Raw genomic sequence first — 19,689 nt, forward strand, 5'->3', positions numbered from 1 at the left:
TTGGTTGGATAGAATTTCCTGGCATTCTCAACCAAAAATAAATGCAGGTGCACCTCTCAAAATTAGTATGTGAATCGTTCAGGTTGGCTTAGTTTCCAAACATAAGTCTTCTAAATCCTCTTGTGTTTCGTTAATTGTCAAGAAATACTCAGCTTTGAGGAAGGGAGAGGAAAGAAGGAAAGCAAAAGCAGAGAGAAATTCAGATTTCCCATTTGGGCTTCAGCATATCTAAAATAACTGAGCCATTTTTGTATTCTAACCAGCTTTTCTTAAAGAGTTGCTGCCACTGAATGTATTTCTTTGCTACTAAACCAACATAGAACCACTTTATCTTGGCTTAGATATTTGCTTTCATTAAAATGACCTGCTGTTATCAAGGCTATGAAATTGTGTAGCAACCATATCTAAAGATGGGTGATAGTTGCTAGAATTGGACAAAGAGGAAGATGAAGAGGTGACATTTTCAAAATTCAATAAAACTACTATAAACAATTTCATTTTCCTTCTTTCATAATTGAGTATTTATTAGTTCTGAGGATCAGTACAGACAATTCAATTTGTACACAATTCTGAACGTACGTACTGAAAATCTAAAAAATCATGTAGTTGTGATTCTTTTCGAAGTTACTCCAGTTACCTTCTAGTTTAAAATTTGGAGGCAAATTTTCCTTAACAGTATATCAAGTACCAATATCTTCAAATGTTGATATGCTGGTACATTGTTAAGTCCCATTAATTCACAATTTAATATCATATATACTACATAACTCAAATTTTTAATTTTGCACAGCACATCAACAAAGGCCCTAGGAAACTGGACTACTATGACCAACATGTTACAGAATTCACAAAATTCTTACAGCGAGAGCCAAGATCAAGGAGTGATTTTCTTCAGAAGGGAAACAATCCTACCAAAAACAACATGGTAATAGAAGGAATTTAAAATGTTCAAGACATATTAAATACATGACTAACTCCAAATTGCCATTTAGTGTGCCTGGTATTATAGTATATAAAAACCAACCCATCTATGGAATGTTAAGCTGACACTCGGGACAATGGAAGTCTCTCATATTCAATATCCCACTGTTTTCTGGTTGTACAAAAAAAAAAAAAAAAAAAAAAAAAAAAAAAAAAAAAAAAAAAAAAAAAAAAAAAAAAAAAAAAAAAAAAAAAAAAAAAAAAAAAAAAAAAACAAGCAAAAAACAAAAAATGGCAAATGATTTCACCTCTTTAAAAAAAAAGAATTTACACTTGCAAATGGGCTAAGGTGGGATTCCCTCCTTCTTAGAAATGTTTCTAGAGCTACCAAAAAACTTGAATTTACAAACTAGTTGATAAAAAGTATTTGTGTGAACCGTACGAGAAGGGAGGCAGGGACCACTGTTAAAACGTGGGGTCTGATACCCGTCAGACGTGGCTTCTTTTTCTCGGCTTCATCAGACGCTGGGCTCTCCTCGCTTGTAGATTTTCCGTTTTCTGCAGGTAAGTCTTTTCGTTTCTTGATTAGCCAGTTCAGCCCAATTTCCCTTTGCTCCCCTTTTCGCCTTTGCACTTTCTTGTCTGAAGATTTATCCTTTCCCACCGCCTTTTTTGGCTTCGCTTCCACTTTTGCAGCCCGCAGGATTTGCAGCTGACAACCTCTCCTACCTCCTCTTGGGCTCGTCCTTAGGGGACCTGAACTTCTGCCTGGGTGTGTTCGTGGCTGTGCCAAAGACACAGGCTGGTGCCTGCCGGCAGCCTCGCGCCCAGAGTCTTTGCAAAGCTGGGCTGCTCCCCTCCTCCCGCTGCGCCTGCAGCCTCCGGAGCTGCTGCAACACGCGGCCAACAATTTTATTTTAGAAGCAAATATGCTTTAGCCAATTTCATTCCATTTCCATTCTTGAAGAAGTCCTTAAAATTAAGGTAAGTTTTTCAAATGGGAAAACAGGGCTATATAACGATGATTTTAAAAATGGCATTTATTGATGTGCGCTATGTGCCAGGCACTCTTCTAAGCCCACTGGATGTATACATGCATTTATACCAATGTTTAATCCTAATAACAACACTAGGGATTAAGCCCTATAACGGTCACTATTACCCCCATCCTATGATAAAGAATTTAGGGCTCAGGGAGGCCACGTACCTGCCTCAAATACTATTGCTTAAATAGTAAGCGATGGAATTAAGAAGTGAAAAACAGTCATCATAATTTTGACTTAGGGGTTTTCTGATAAGCTACAAATAGGAGAAGCTACTGAGGCTGATGAGTGAATCCTGTTTATAACAATGTAAAACTCCATCTGTCTTTCTAGGTATAATGGTACTATGCGTTAGGTAATATGGATGACTGCGGGTTTGCAGAAGAAAATCTCTTGAAATTTATCATAGTCTCAGGGTTAACAGTTCACTTTAGCTTGATAGGCATATTTCAAATTTAATTACCCTCAACCAATGTAGTTTTCCTGGAAAAAAATATGCTTTGGATATTTATCCTTATGGGGAAAAAAAAACCTATTCTGCTTAGTTTCGATATGCTATAAAGAGCGAAGGACTTTGAAAAAAGAATAGACGTTTCTGTTTTAGATACACTTGGGAACAGGATGAAGTCTGAATCTGGGAAGAAATTTATTTGTCTCTCAGAGTCTATAAACCACTTGATCCTTTTTAAGGGTCTTTTTTTTCTGACATTGTACATCATGTCTAAAACAGTTTCTGTTAGACAAATAATAGTATCTGTTCATTTTTTAAATTGATTTTCCTCAGATAGTATTTAGAAGAGACTAGATTTATATAGTATCCTTAGTGCCATGCACAGGTAGGTTGCCATCAGTAATATCTTAAAAAAAAAAAAAGTTATCCATATACCCAGATATAAACCAGTCTGATTTTGACATCCAGTAACTGTCATCTAATACAATTTTCTCAGTCACTTTCAAGTACCAGCTACCCATTGTGTTACTTAAGTAACCATCTTCAAGTAAACAATGCCCTGATTTCCCCCTTCATTTATCTTCACTTTATGAGACATAAAGATGGTAAACAGTGTCGTCCCATGGGACAAATTGAAGCACTCTTCATATACCATTGAGACATTCATAGTTTATTATCCCAAAACTCAGGTATTGTGGGAGGAGATGCCCATGTAAGTGTTTATATGTTGCCTGAAATTGAAGGAAGCGAGCTATTTGAGGGAAACGAGTAAACTCACATTTACTGTCCATTTAAAAGAATAGGGTAAAAGAATTAAAATTTCCAAAAATACTCTTCGTTCTACAAGTACTCTTTTTATAGATTACCCCTTTGTCAGCCTTGTAAGTTTAGGGCAGCAAAATCATTTTCTTAAAAATAGATAAAAATATATAGGGGTCAGTGCCTGTCATTTACTTATTGTACCCCCTTTGCCTGGGTCCTATTCCTTTTTATTCTGCTTTACAGGATTTTAACAGATACTTAGGTTTTGTGTCTTGAAAATCTCCATCTCTAAATCAAGATTAGTATCCACTGGTTTTTACACTGTAAGTTTAAAGGTGATAGAAAAAAAAAAAGAGGTGGAGTGAAAATACTCATGCTGTATATGATGATTTTCACCTGACACCATAAACTCCTCCCCTTCTTCAGGTGTGGACACTTTTGTCCCCTCTCCCGCCTCTTTCCACTGGGAACTAGTTAGGGAAGTAGGCTTGAAGAGTAAACTCAGCAGTTACGGAGAGACTGCCCTGATACAAACTGAACTCACAGCAGCAGGTAAGCATTTGTTCATTAAAATTATGTTTCCAATCATAAATTATGATTGCAAGAAGAAATAGGAGAAATAAAGGGGGGAGGTGAAATTCAGCATTACATAGGAGAAATAAATCATAATCAGGCTTACATAAAAAGATGTTTTTGTTTTTTGGTGTTTTTGTTTTCCTGTTGTAAATTTTGATATGTGGAAAACAGGCATTACAAAGTATAAAATTATTTGCACTGATAGGGGCACTACTAGAGAAACAGATTGAGAGGAATCTCTGAACAGAAAACCTGTCATCTGAAAAATAATTACTCTCATTAAATCACAAGTGCTTTAAAAAGTCTCTTCCATTAACAAACTTCCACCATTGTACTGTACGTGATGTATTACCTTATAAAAACAAAGATTTTATGCTTCATTTATTTATAAGAAAGTTCTTTCAGGAAAGTATGCTTTTGTTGTCTGATTAATGTTAATAAAATATTTTAGGTGCTTATTGTGTGCGGATGGACACTTAAGTGCCCCCAAGAAACTTCAGTTTCTAAAACTTAAAATGAGTATAATATTTTCCTTGACAAAGATTTCAGTTAGTGAGTCCGTTGTTGATAACAATTCAGCCAAAGCAATTACAAATCTTCACCTTCCAATTCTAGAACATAGATGAATTATGGAGAAACTACTTGATCTGTGATGTTATGACATTCTGATCTTGAAGGTTTATAATTAATGATTGTTATTATGACTTTCTAATATAATTCAAAAATCTATAAAGCATCTATGAGAATTTCCATATTCTGTTTTGTGACCTTTAAAGTATATCTTTGAATTTCATAAAAGAAAGATCCTCATGAAATTCACCATTGTTTCCTCAAAGAGCATTATCCAGGGTGTCATTATAGTGCCCTCTCTGTGTGTACCCGTGGAAGAGGTGTCTCTCTCATTTTAATATCACCAGTATTTGTCACTCTGCATACTGTGTGAATTGAAAGAGCTTCTTAGTCTAGAAAGGTATATTAAAGCCAGATCAAGGAGGGATTTGATAATTTAGAACTTAGAGAACTTTATTTAGAGATAGTACCTGTGAAAAGTCAAGCAAATGCTATGGTAAAGAGCATAGAGGTAATTTTATGGACAAACTGAATCATGCAACTACTCATGTTTCTTTTCTCTTGTATTAGCTGCTAGAAAGCCTAAGGTACAAATCACCTACTGTGAGTATGCTTGATTTGCATTGTTTGTAGTAGCCATATTTCATAAACTCACAGGGAACACTGTCTTAGTGAGTTCTGAACCATCACTTGCAGGGAAGATATAAGATTAGATTCCTGAAAGCCTTTCGTCACAACCTTTTCATCGGCAGATCAACACATAATGTTTTATGTGTATTTCTATTTAAAGACACTAATATGTATTGTCAATTTATTATCATTGAACTCGCAGTCAAGAACATTATAATTCATGCCTGAAGAAAGCTTATGTTAACACATGTATTTTCTTGGTAAGGCACATCACAGTCTTTTTGCACTTAGGACCACTAGGCAGCACCGAAGTACAGTAGAACCTTGGATTGCGAGTAACTTGTTCTGTGAGTGTTCCACCAGACAAACAAACGTTTCTAAGAAATTTTAATTTGATAAACAAGCGATGTCTTGCAATACAAGTTGTAGGGGATGCCGAACGTCACATGATCACCACTGAGCCAATGGTTCTTCTCTCTCTTGCTCACTGCGAAATTGTGGGTGATCGTCTCCCATGCTTCGATGCTCGGTCTCAGGCCACAGTGTTTGGCAGAAATCAGTGATTTTTCAGAATGTTGGAAGGTGCCCACAACTGGTACTAGTACACTTTTTGTCACTTCAAAGCACCTATGAACAGTTCTTTACCTTTCCATATAAGAAGCAGCTTAAGAATGCTTGGCTTCATTCTAGGTCAGGCTGCCTGCAGATATAGACCCTTTCTTCTGCTGCCTTCTTGCAGGTATATTAAATACAGTATATGACAAGAGTTTATTAATACTGTGCTGTAGTCAACTTCAGTGAGTGATAGTGAAAGTCGTCCTACACAGTAATCCTCCTCTGTCTTATCTCCCTCACACCGGCCACAAAGGGTGCAAAGGTAAGTGAGGGTTCATGTGTTTATTTTTCTTTATGTTTTATATTTTCCTTATTGTTTTATATTATATTACAGTATTATAATCATTTTATAGGAATATTTTGGGGTTGTGGAATGAATCATCTGAGTTTCCATTCTTTCTCTTGGGGGAATTCACTTTGATATATAAGTGCTTTGGATTATAAGCATGTCTCCAGAATAAATTACGCTTGCAACCAAGGTCTTCCTGCTCACGGCTTGGGGCCATTTTAAACAGTGAATTCCTCAAACAAAAAGCAAAACCTGCTTATGTGAAGAAATCAATCACATAAAGGACATGTTTAAAGTATGAGAATTGGAACAGGAAGTCAACTTTTGCAACATCAGCTGATAATGTGAGCATTGGAGATTCAAATTTTTCACCACTCTGTGCATTTCCACAAATGACTGAGATTGATTCTGGATAACTTTTAGCAAGTAGGTGAACTCACAAATATTGAATCCACAAATAAAGAGGATCAACTCTATATGTAGGACTGTATCCACATGCTGTGCCTACTGGCCTTACTCTTTACCCCATATTACTTTTATACCTCTATTTTCCCCTTGCTTGAATTTTAAACTTAATTTTTCTTCATATATTTTACCTGTGTATAAGTGGTTTTAGATCTTTTGGGGGAACAAATCAGACAATAAATAAGCAAATCATCAAGTACTTAGAATTTCTTCTGTTTGCACTGGCTACTTTGCTATGTCTCAGGACACAAAAACATTTCTAGACATCAAATGTAATAGAGATACATGATCAGCTTCTCTATGCAATAATTTTATTTCATTTTCTCTCAAAAAATACTTAATTAGAATAATTTGATGTATTTAACATGAGGATCTATTAAGAAGTTAAAATTGTACTCAGAGCATGAATGAATGAAAAGTCAAGCAGATACAAGGGTGAAGAGATGATGGCTCAACCTCTCCTTCTTTTGCTTACCCTGAACTCTAAAAACTCTCGATTTCTGCAAAGCTTCTAATGGTGGCCCAGACTATGAGTACCAGACTATGGTCCAGAAGCCTGATTTTCTAGTGCTGGCCCTTAGTATCTCTTCTGACTCTCATAGTGAATACAAATACCACTCAACTAACTGGAGCCCACGGACCCTGATCAATCAAAAGAATATGATTCTTACAAGTTCAGACTCACATAAACTAAGTGAAGAGTTTTATGGTGGATTTTAATTAAATCATAATCGAACTCTGATTATCTTAAAGTCCCCCAGAGCTACCACATAGGGAAATCAAGTAGTAGCTTCCTCTTTCTGGAAACATGTTGCACAGGAACAGTCCACCATAACCCCAGAAGCACCAGGTTCTCCTATCTAGCTGAATTATCTTTGCCATCCTAGTGCCTGTATGCTAAGAGTAAGTGGATAAATTCTACTACACTGAATATAGAAAAAAAGAAAAAAAATTTTTAACTCAGCCAAAACCTGATTGGGGACAAAAATCAGGTGATATGGAGCCCCCCCTCCAATCTAGAAAATATAATTGCATGTCAATGGTTGAATTGAATATATTATATTAAGGCCATTTTTTTCATTCCTTAATTTTATCTCACTAAAATGAGCCTCCCTGGGGCACCTGGGTGGCTCAGTCAGTTAATAAGCGTCTGACTTTGGCTCAGGTCATGATCTCATAGTTGGTGGATTCAAGCCCTGTGTCGGGCTCTGTGCTTATAGCTAGCTCAGAGCCTGGAGCCTGCTTCCAATTCTGTGTCTCCCTCTCTTCTACCCACACGCTTGCTCTCTCTCAAAAATAAACATTAAACAAAAATTTTAATACAAATAAAAATAAATAAAATGAGCCTCGGCCTTTGCTCACATCTAATTCTTCATCTTCAATCTAGATGTTTCTAGGCAAGTTGTTCCTCATAACCACCTGACACTTGACCCACTCAAGTCTTTCTCTGGTCTTTGCCCCACATTGTAAAAAGAAGTTTCCCTACTTAACCATAGGACTCTTACTCTGAGCTTCCTATCATCCATTCAGCAACTACCTAGAATGCTTTTTACTATGTGCCAGGCCCTGTAGGTGCTGGAGGATAATGGAGCACAAAGCAGACATGAGCCCCTCCTTCTTTTTTTTTAAATGTGTATTTGTTTTTGAGAGAGAGAGAGAGAGAGAGAGAGAGAGAGAGAGAGAGAGAGGAGGCCCTGCGCTCCCAACTCACAACCTATGAGACCATGACCTGAGCTGAAGTTGGACACTTAACTGAATGAGCCACCCAGATGCCCCACGCTGCCTTCCTTCTTGCAGCTCACAGTCTACTTGAGACAGACTTAATAAAAATACTAATGTGAAATCACAACTGTTACGGTGTCCCAAAGGACGAGGTGAACATGCAGAGAAAGTGTGTAACAGGAAGGCTTAACCCAGCATAGAGAGTCACCTCCTTCCAGGATTAGGTCATGAACATTCTCTATTCCTGCATGTTCTCTGAGTTACACCCACCAGTGCCCGCATCATCCTTTCCTTCCCTCTTCAGAGGGAGCCATGGCATTCCAAAGTATACCCGGTGAAAAGAGGATTTCAAGGATACTCCTTAGAAGATTCAAATGTTAACGAGCAAAAATTAAACATACACCTTCAAATTTTTAATTAGGTGTGGAATTGCTAGAGCTCTGGAGAAGATGTTGGTGCTAAACTGTTCTACCAAATTACTGACACTGGAAAAAATGTTGAAGATTCACTTTCCTGAGTCACTCAAGGTATTATGCATTTAAGAGTTTGATTTTTATTTCTTCATTTTATTAATCTGTGAAATAATGTCAGACTTGTGGCTGTTTCCCAAATTTTCTGATGTCAAGACTTTCTTAAGAGCACTTATTAAACATACTGTTTCCCTGTCACCTTCTGCTAGAGACTGAGCCCATGCATTGTAGATAGGGCCCAGGTAATTATGTTTTTGCCGGCCGCTTTAGATCATGTCCAGGAAAATACAGGGGGTACTGGACTAGATTATTTCTGAGGTAAACTTGAGTTTTGAACTTTTTTTTGATGGCAGAAGGGCATGGATTAAATGGTATTGCTCATAAGAACATAACCTAGGTTCACAATGAAGCTGAGGTTCAGGGGTCATTATAAACTTTTTCTGATTACTTCAAGATCATTATTTTTGAAGTTTCTTTTTAATGGCTTTATTGGTCATCAAGCCTCTATCTGTCAAAGTCTTCTTCAAGTCCATGAGAGCCTGCTCAGACTTACCATGGAAAATGAGATTAATCAAAGATTATAAATAAATGTGAGATTAAAAATATTTGAAGCACTTGGAGAAAAAAAATCAGAATGCAAAGAAATTGCCTTTGTGGGCTGAATTTCTTGACCAAGGAGTTAGCTCTACAACAGTGGCTTTCAAATGTGACTGGTGGGGGTTGTAGCTCAGTGGTAGAGCATTTGACTGCAAATGTGAGCGGCATGCTAATAATCCAGAAGAGATATAATGAACCAGGATTTCTAAGGATGGAGACCAGGGAGCTATATTTTTAGCACATACACTGGATAATCCTTATTTACACTAGACTTTTAACAAAAGTGATCTGAGCACTGTACTAGGTTGACTAAATCTAGTCACCTTGCCCTATCGATCATGCTTAAACTATGTGTGGTAGAGAAAATCTGAGTGATAATTTATGATCTTATGTCTAAAAGAGTATCAAATGGACAATCTGCCTCAAAATTTCCCATTCTAAATGCAGACACCAAAGTGAATAAATGTTTGGCCAACTCTCTTGTTGGAGAGAGCTGAAAAGGTTTTGATGACCTTCACAGGATCATCTAAGATGTTATAATCATCAAGACAGAGGATGGGCCCCTACATTATAAATATCATATTTGGATAGTACTTTAGCATACAGATGGTTTCAACTTATTTTATCCTTCCACTGCTTTGTAAGATGTCTATTAATCAATTTTAAAAATGAATTAAGTTGGAGTCCGAAAAAAAAAGGTTAAAGCGAGTAAAGAATCAGTTAAATCTCAGTTCTCAGTTCCTATGATTTCATATCTACTGCTTCTCCCAAAGTGACTTAGCTACCAGATGCCCAAGTATAGATATTGTCTTTTTTTTTTTTTTTTACTGTTTTTGGACTCCCTGTTCATACCATGCTTGCCATGGAGCTTTGTCCAAACTACTCAAAAAACATTTTTGGTTGATCACTGGCAGGATTATAAAATAATTACTTATTAACCTCCACCTCTTCAAATCTCATTTTTTAAAGACCTCTGAATTCAGATTAGTTGAGTTGGTCTGAATGCTATGTATCATGTTTCAAAATATCTTTCACACGATCTCATTTGAGCTTTAAAAGATTTATTAATCCCTCTGGAATATTAATACTCTGAATAGGCAGGTGTTTACATTATGATTTTGCAGATGATGTTACTAAATTCCTTCCCCATATCTCAGTGCTAGAGTTCAGACTTAAATCCAAGCTATCCAATTCTAAACTGTGTGGGTTTTTTTTAATGTTTGCATCTCATAACACCATTTGAAATAAGAGTTAAAGAATTGAAGCCTGTAGGCACAAATCAACATCTTCCTTGTATACTGTTCTCTTTCATAGCTGCTTAGCTTGGCACTCCTAATGTCTCATTTTCTATACACTAAAATCTCTTTATCTTGGACTCTCTTTATCTTACTTCAATTATTTCATTGTTATGCAGTGCCTGGCTTGGTTTCTGTGACCACACTTTCAGAATACCCCTTCAGTTACACTGTGCCCGTTAGAGAATAAAAAATATAAAGAAAAATTAGTCTTGTTGTACATACTTCCTCCATTTTTTGTAGGCTATGGTCATGCAGTTTATAATCTCTTTTTTTCTTTTTTGAAGTTTTTATTTACATTCCACTTAGTTAATATACAGTGTAATATTAGCTTCAGGTGTACAATTTAGTGATGCCACACTTCCATACAGCACCCAGTGCTCATCACAAGTGCCCTTCTTAATACCATCACCTATTTTACCCATCCCCCCCCACCGACCTCATCTTAGTATTTCAGTGATTAAATGCTCTCCAAATTTTTTCCACAGACTCCAACTGCTCATTCCTCTAGCATCCTTACTTCCTCTAGCTACTTCCCCCCTCCTCTCAACACTCACCTTTCAAATAAACAGCTGTTAGAAGAGTTTGTTTCTTAGCTTTCAACCAATGTGAAATCTTGCAGTTGGTTGCAAATCTCTTACAAACAAATCATGTTGGTTTCTTTTTCTTTTACAATCTGAATATTGGAAAGATATTTTCCCTTTTAACCTTCTAAACATTCTAAGCATATTTAAGTTCCATTTTTGAATAAAGATGTATAGTTTCGTCATGGGAATAAACATTTTAATGAACTTATGCCTATATATATGTAAGATCAGCAGCCCCAGAATTTAATGATTAATGGAACATGACCTTTTCAGATTGCTTTACTTCTCAGATTTTCACTGTGATCCATATCACACATTAGTATTAGCCAGACTAAATTTGGAAAGATATAATTTATGAGAAGATTTGAGTGAGGTCCCAGACTGGGTAAGACAGAAGGGAGTTGAATAATATTGTAGTCATTGAGGTGAGTGATTTAAATCAAGACGTGATGAAAGAGGTAAAATGTAGGTTCCAATGTCCTTAGAATTTAAATTGGTTTTCACTGAAGTATAAGACATACCAGAAAGTGTACATAATTATGTAGCTCAATGAGTTTTCATTGAGCAAATATCTATGTAACTTGCACTCCAGTCAAGAAATAACATTATTTCAGACACGGCTTCTCCCTACCCTGCAAAGCTCCTTTCCACACACTACCTTTCCCTATTCCCCAAAAGTAATCATCTTGACTTCTAAAGCCATAATTTGGTTTTGTCTGTTTTTGAATATAATGTAAATTGGATCACAGTAAGTATCTTTTGGTGTCTACCTTCTTTTGCTCAACATTAAGTTTCTTTTTTTGTAATCCAGAGTATGGATTACAAATATGCCAAAATTCATTCATTTTTTCTAGAGTGTTGGTGGACAGTCTGATTGTTTCCACCTTTTATCTGTTATGAAGATACTGCAGTGAGCACTGGCTCTGCCCTCCTTGTTATCACCACAGCCTTCTCTTCTCTATAAGCACACACATAACATAACATATGGAAGCTGTCTTATAGGGCAGGCATCTTTGATTCTTAGTGGAGAATAAATATGAAAGGCCACAGAACAGAATTCTAATATTAGTACTGTTTAGTCAACAAGCCGTTGATCCACTGTATCAGACTCCATGGATATAATAATGAATGAGACATAGTTACAACCCTTAGGGAAGCTTATAGAGCCTTGTTCCATCAAATCTCAAATGCAGGAGTCTTTTATTTAAAAAGGGGATTACCCTTAGTGATGTTTAATTGCAATTCAGGGTTGAAGGAGTGGTTGCATTTAAAAGGTTATTTTCAGATACTATAATAAACCTCAAAAGTTACCTGAGCATCAACATTATCTGTGGAACTTTAAAAACATATGTAAGCCCTACGTCCAAACATCAGATTCTGATTCATTCTTTAAGTATTTACCATTGGCCTATGTGCCAAGCACCCATCTATTCATCCTGTTGTTTTGGTAACTCTCACTGCTGTATGGTAAAAACCTAAGTTTGGGGAGTGTTTTCATAGACTTTCATAGACTATCAGTTTTCATAAACAGGGATGAAATAACAAAAGTTTGTATGGGTGCATGTTGTATATATGTGTGTACATGTTTATAATTTTCCTTCTCACAGCCTCAATTATATAGTAGAAGAAGTGAAAATGTTAACACGCAACTGGAAAAGTTAGTAATGTAACTGGCTTGTTTCTTTGGGTTCTCTGGCTCAGGTTTACGGAGCTGTGATGAACATAAATCGTGGGAATCCCTTTCAAAAGGAAGTGGTAGTGGATTCATGGCCAGACTTCAAAGCTGTTATGACCCGGCGGCAGAAAGAGGTACAGGTTTGAAAGGCTCAAAACTGTAAGAGTTGACATCAACTAGAAAGAAAAGATTAGGTAAAGGGGAAATAACTATCATAGCCACATATGTTAGCTTAACATGCTACATATGTCACCACTAGTTTATAATTTCTGGAGTATCAGACATATGAAAAACCACTAATCTAAATGTGTTCAATTAAGTGATTCCGTAGTGTTTCATAATCTCTAGAAGAATGAAGCATACATACTTGTGCATACTAGTTTTTCCACTGGTTTGATGATTCCTTGCGACCAATGACTTTGGGTCATCTAAAGAAATATCTAAGAAGGTTGAAAAGGATGATTATCTGTCCTATTCTGTCTCAAGACCAAAGAGAAGCTCACATGATCAAACGTGTGCTGCTCTGACCACACTAGGAAAGTTCTGAGAGTTCTATTTGATTCTTGTAGGCAGCTCCATTAAGTTGTACCCATCTTATTTTTATATATAAACAATATCCAAGAAAAATGTGAAATATCTTAAAACTTCCCAAATTCTGAAAAAGTATCAAGTAAAAGCTCCTAAATTTCTGTTCCTTCCCTTGCTATAGTATATTAGCGACATTCTCATCTAGCCATTGATTATAGATGGCTAATTTGGGTACTGGGAATGATCTAGACATATGCAGCTAATGGCATCTAGTCTACCTAGGATTTGGGTATCCTAGAGGATATATGTATGATTTTATGATTATGCCTTCCATCCTAGGCAGAGACAGATAACCTGGACCATTATACTAATGCCTACGCTGTGTTCTACAAGGATGTCAGTGCTTACCGACAGCTGTTGGAAGAACCTGATCTTGTCAACTGGAATCAAGTTTTTCAAATACAAGGTAAGATCAAGTGTGACTCCAGGCAGTCTTTTTTGTTCTCATTTTTGTCATATATGTCAGATAGATAGATATGACCTATATTAAGTGTACAAATTCATACATATATATACATTTCATATAGTTACAATTTATGTATTACAGTTTTGTTAGAACACTTCTGTTTTATTCCTAATGGGACTTGATCTTTGGGGTATGCAGAGCCCATTTAAATGGGACTGTTTTAAGTTGACATTTTTTCCCCACTGTTACTGTAATATGGATATCAGTGAGTATCAACATATTTGTGTTTATTATTCTTAATCATTTCCTATCACAAATGATTTAAAAATGACTCTAAATTAAATATAAGACAATAGGTAGATCTTCTCTTCTTTCTGAAGCAAATGATTCTGGAAAGAGATAGTTAACTGATCTGCATAGGATATTCTGGCATGATTTAGTAAGATAAGAGTATATTTGAGCTACAAGGGGACAACTGCATGGTTATCAATGTTAGTGGAAGAACATTTGGCCAAGACAAAATTACATTAAGAGCTTCCAATAGTGTGATGAGGGTGCCTGGGTGGCTCAGTCAGTTAAGTGTCTTGGTTATGGCTCAGGTCATGATCTCACGGTTCATGGGTTTGGGTTCTGTTTCGGGCTCTATGATGACAACATGGAACCTTCTTTGGATTCTCTCTCCCTCTCTCTGCCCCTTCCCTGGTTGCTCTCTATTTCCATCTCTCAAAAATAAATAAACAAGCATTTTAAAAAAAGAGTTTCTAATAGTGTGGATGGACAATTTCAGCTTCAGTATATCACTTTTTCAACTTTTTAAAAAAGTTTTTTTAATGTTTATTTAGTGTGTGTGTGTGTGTGTGTGTGTGTGTGTGTGTGTGTGTGTATGAGAGAGAGAAAGAGAGAGAGAGAGAGTAAGGGAGGGAAGAGAAAGAGACACAGAATCCAAAGCAGGCTCCAGGCTCTGAGCTGTCAGCACAGAGCCCAACACAGGGCTCAAATCCATGAACTGTGAGATCATGATCTGAGCTGAAGTCAGACACTTGACCAACTGAGCCACCCAGACACCCCCTTATTCAACTTTTCATAATGATTGGCGGGTGATACAGTCAACAAAGTTACTGTTTCTACCTATTTCATTGAAAATGAGTTTCTTGATCATTTGACAGGAAGGCAGTGTCCCACATGTTAGAAATATAAAGTCTGGTAATTTTCTTCAGCAGCAAACAGCTGAAGCCCTCTCACAAGGAAAAGTTTCTGCCTGCCTGCAAACAATGACTTCCTAGGTGTTCCCAATGGTTGGATGTCGATCTAGCTGTGCTTGAGGGACAAGGCAAGCCCAGGGTCTCTCTACTACTCTGACATCTTAACTCCTCCCTCCAACATTCAAACAATGACTAATGCATATTCATAACTTAAAGATTGGGGTATTTTGTAAAATCCATTTGGAAATTCTCAAAAAGACCTTAGAGTGGAAGTTCTAAACTGTCTCCTGCCTTTACAGATTTACCCCAGTTATGCTGGCTGGAAGTGAGACATGGTTCTACCACTCACTTAGCCCACATAGCAAAATTTTCTCCTCATTATTACTTTAATGTGAAAATGAGTATATCTCTTCCTTAGTGTGAGAAATCATGGCAGTAACTGTATACACTGTGGGGTGGTAGGCCTACCGTCCTCAGATCACCTGAACCTATCATTAAGAAGAGAACATCCCTGTAATTGCCAGTATTTTTTCCCCAGAAGGCTAAGCTGTTAATCATGAGTCAGTTACAGTCATTTAAATTGACACAACAATCTTTTCTGAAGTTTGATGGGGCAGATGTAAGTTAATAGCACCTAAAATAGCTGGAGTGTTAAAGACCCCTCATTTAGTAATCAGTGCAGGCATCACCTTTGGCTTCTGATGTGGCCTCTTAGCTGTAGGCTTCTATGGTAAGAACTATAATCTCTTTGGAATATTCATTTTTTAATGCTTATTTATTTTTGAGAGAGATAGAGACAGAGCACGAGCAGGGATGGGCAGAGAGAAAGGGAGACACAGAATCTGAAGCGAGCTCCAGGCTCTGAGCTGTCAGCACAGAGCCCGATGTAGGGCCCAAATCCATAACTGTGAGACCATAACCTGAGCTGAAGTCAGACACTTAACTGACTCAGCCACCCAGGTGCCCCTCTCTTTGAAATTTTGAATAGCTTCTGAAAAGTCATCAGTATCTTTATCTATTTTTAATCAGAGCACCTAAAAATGTGCTGTTTCCAAATCATGAACATTTCAAAAGCCTATCTACTGTCATAGAAATGGTCAATCTTTTATCTTATGCCACAGAGCCACTGTTGGGCTGCTGAATAGATTAGGTATTAGGCAGTGAAGCTACTTCAATGTTGGGTGTTCAGACCAACAGCATACTCTGCCCAGGAATGCCTTTGTCATTTTGAATCTAAGAGCCTTCTGTAAACAATATTAAATCAAAGTTAACCCACCAACTTACTAGCAAGAGCCAAATTCCTTGTGTTGGCCATGCAAAGGCAGGGAATAGAGAAGTATTCAGCAGACAGACAGACCGACCAGGCCCTTTTGTTCACTACTAGCTTCACGGACATGAGAGAACTTGTTGATATGAGCACTAACCTAAAAGTTTCAGAAGCTTCCCTGCTGGTACTCTACTCCAGTCAACTGTGGTCTAATAAATGACCTGAGTTTTGTCTTAACCAATGAGCAACTCCTCCCTTTCGAAGGAGGTAGGATGGACAAAGGCAGGACATGCCTTCTGGGAGAAAGGAGAAAATCATATGTTACAATGGTAATTTATACGGTGGACAAAAGGACATAGTCATCAACACCATGGAAGGATAATCAGCAGAATCCAAACTATGGAAATCCTACCTAGCAAACTGGATTGAAAGAATTTTTTAAAGGTGGGGTAGGGGAGCTAGGCATTGAAAGAAAACCTGTAAATTAAAATATTTACTAGAGAAAAAGTGAAAAAAATCTTAGTGTTTAAGGACTCATGCTTGCCTAATAAAACTTAAAACAAAGATGTGATTGTCACAAAAAATATGGTAATGGTTATTATTAGAGGAGAGTGAGGGAATTGTGATTGGGAGAATAGCAAACAGAAGGGTAGTAAATTTCTATTTTTTCTGGCTTTAGTAGTAGTTAAAATATATAATTATTAGGCTATACATTTGCTTTATAGTTTTCTCATTGCATCTTGTAATTTAAAAAGGTTTTTTAAGAAATGTTAGTCTAAATTTTATAAAGAATTAGTTCAGTCTAATTTAGGAAAAAGAAATTCTGTTTGAACTACCATATCGTTGGTTAGCACAAGCTATTTTTTCCCTCAAAGTCTCTTGAATTACTTAGATGTAATTCAGAGGTGTTGTATAGGATTCTAGCCACAGCATCTATGATTTTTAATAGCATTAACCTGAAGACCTGCTTATCTTTCTTACTCTTAACTCCCTGAGGGAGGAGCCAAGACTCCTATACCACACTGTGTTCAATATGACTTCCTATTCCCACATTTATGTGTTCTATAAGAAGAAGTGACTTATTGGAAGGAGGGAACAAGCCATTAGAGGTGGATGGAAGTGGGAAAGTAAATTTTGAGGGGATCCAATTACTCAGAACCCAGACTGGAAAGGATAGAGACAATAGGATTTTGGAGAAGCAGAGCAAGTCAGTTCTCAGTAAACAGAAGCTAACATTCCATGTGATGAGCTCCATCATTGATAAACAGAGACCGTACCATTCTTGTTTCGCTGTGACACAGTGCCCAGCATAGGGCTTTACATATGACAAGTGCTGAATAAAGATTTATAGATAATATAGTATAGCTGTGATAAATGTGTAGGATACAAGTGAGTTAAGTTTAGAATAAGTCTCACCAACACTAAGTTTATACATTTATATTCCTTTGGGGGGGCATTTGTTATTGATGATATATTTTTTTAAGTTTACTTATTTATTTTGAGAGAGAGAGAGCACATGCAAGCGCGAGCAGAGGAGGGGCAGAGAGAAAGAGAGGGAGGGAATCCCAAGCAGGCTCTACACTGACAGTGCAGAGCCCGACATGTGGCTCCATCTCCCCAACTGTGAGATCATGACCTGAGTTGAAATCAAGAGTCAGACGCTCAACTAACTGACTGAGCCACCCAGGCACCCCTATACCTCGATATTTCTGTAATGGACATCTAGGGCAAGAGGCTGGAAGAGTCTTTAAGTCAGAATGTCATGCCAAATAAAGTTGAGCTCTTTTATGCTTCTAGCTATGTAGTATATTGTAGACTTTGAGTTATAAAATTTCTCTTACCTTAAAAAGTTTAAGGTCAGTCAGGGAAGTCAGAAAGATCAAGAAAATGCCATAAGCAACTCCAAATTCCTAAGAGATATTCTCATCAGAAATGTTCATGGAAGATCGTGACCATGATGAGCAAGATGATGGGGATTTGAAAATCCCACACAATGTTTGAAAATCCGGCAGGGAGTATCTGTAATAATTCATATATAAGTATATAGTGGTTAGGATATTACATGGTGGCAAACTGGTATTGATGGTAATTAGTATAAAAATACTGCAACAATTTTCATGCTTGTGTTTTCAAATAAAATACCCACATTTTTCATTATGTCTTACCATGAACAGGGCTGCAGAGTGAAATATATGATGTCTCCAAAGCTGTTGCCGACTCAAAGCAGTTAAGTGTAAAGCTAACCTCCTTCAGGGCCATTTATCACTCTCCGCTTTCACCTCTGCCGGACACCAGTTCCCTGTATGTAAACTACGTTTCTACTTGTGGGTTGGGACTGACTACATAGCAGTACAAATAGTAGTACCTAGAATATGTACTATTTTCAAGGAACATGGGTACCTTGGACTAAAGGCACGGAGTTTAGATCTGTCTGTGTGTATATGTGCCGGTGGGTCTGCGTGTGTTCACTTTTTTTCTGCTCTGCTTGACTGCTCATAATTTCTGGCAAAAATCAAACCCACGTCTTTGTGCATAGTGAGGAACGAACTCAGGAGTCCTGTCTTTTCACAGTATGCACAGAAAACTCTGCTCCTCCTCCAGGCAATTCTAACTAGCCTCTGTTGTTTGAACCCAAAGTGCTGATTGTATTTTTCATGTTTCAGGGATGAGGGTAAATAATTGATTTGTGTGGAGCTCTTAGATGCCAGGGACTAGATGTTTTAAATATACTACCTCTTGATTGCTTTTACTGTGTAATTCCCTTTTTGAACAGAGTTGAAATAATACACAGGAGTAAATTGCAGAGCCAGGAAAGAATTCCTGATTCTGTCTCCAGAATCCATCCAGTCTTCAAAAGATGTTACTTTGTATCTATATTCTTCTTTCCTTCTTTTTCTTAAATTTTTTTATGTCTTTATTTTATTTTGAGAGAGAGAGACAGAGACAGAGACAGAGAGTGAGCAGGGGAGGGTCAGAGAGAGAGGGAGACACAGAATCTGAAGACAGGTTCCAGGCTCTGAGCTAGCTGTCAGCACAGAGCCCAATGCAGGGCTCAAACCCACTAACTCTGAGAATGACCTGAGCCGAAGTCAGATGCTTAACCAACTGAGCCACCCAGGCGCCCCTCTTCTTTCCCTCTTACTGGAAATCCCCTGTTCTGCAATTTACTAGTTACCTTCCTTTTGCTTCATCTTTCTGAGCCTCAATCAATTTCTTCTTTTCGAAAATTAACCTATAATTTCTTCCTTACGTGTATTTTATAAACAAATGAAACATCATGAAAAGTACCCCCCTCAGTGAATGTTACTTTTACTTCTATGAAGTATGTTGAAGGAATTTTTGAGCAAAACAAGGCTAAACCTAAAGAAGAATGGGCACTTTAAGTCACATAAAGCAACTGGACTTTTTATTTATTTTTTAAGTTATGAAAATTTCCAAGCACATACAAAGGCTGAGAGACTACTATAATGAACCTCCCGGCAATATATGGCTAATCTTGTTTCATCTATACCCCTATCTGCTGATTATTCTGAAGGAAATATTCCAGAGATTCATCTA

At 37.2% G+C, this 19,689-nt stretch overlaps 1 protein-coding gene across 1 annotated transcript in view; it reads left to right on the forward strand.

Annotated features, from left to right (window-relative positions):
- Window positions 1-8,471: 8,471 nt before the first annotated feature.
- The window catches only part of GLYATL3 (glycine-N-acyltransferase like 3), a 13,697-nt gene continuing 2,479 nt past the window's right edge, over window positions 8,472-19,689 (forward strand). The window contains exons 1-4 of the mRNA XM_029945601.1: window positions 8,472-8,571; window positions 12,695-12,802; window positions 13,536-13,662; window positions 18,306-18,432. Of these exons, the coding sequence (XP_029801461.1) occupies window positions 8,494-8,571; window positions 12,695-12,802; window positions 13,536-13,662; window positions 18,306-18,432 (440 nt within the window). The 5' untranslated portion in view covers window positions 8,472-8,493. The remainder of the gene's footprint in view (window positions 8,572-12,694; window positions 12,803-13,535; window positions 13,663-18,305; window positions 18,433-19,689) is intronic.

Source organism: Suricata suricatta, chromosome 7, assembly GCF_006229205.1.
Source record: "Suricata suricatta isolate VVHF042 chromosome 7, meerkat_22Aug2017_6uvM2_HiC, whole genome shotgun sequence".
Classification (NCBI taxonomy): domain Eukaryota; kingdom Metazoa; phylum Chordata; class Mammalia; order Carnivora; family Herpestidae; genus Suricata; species Suricata suricatta.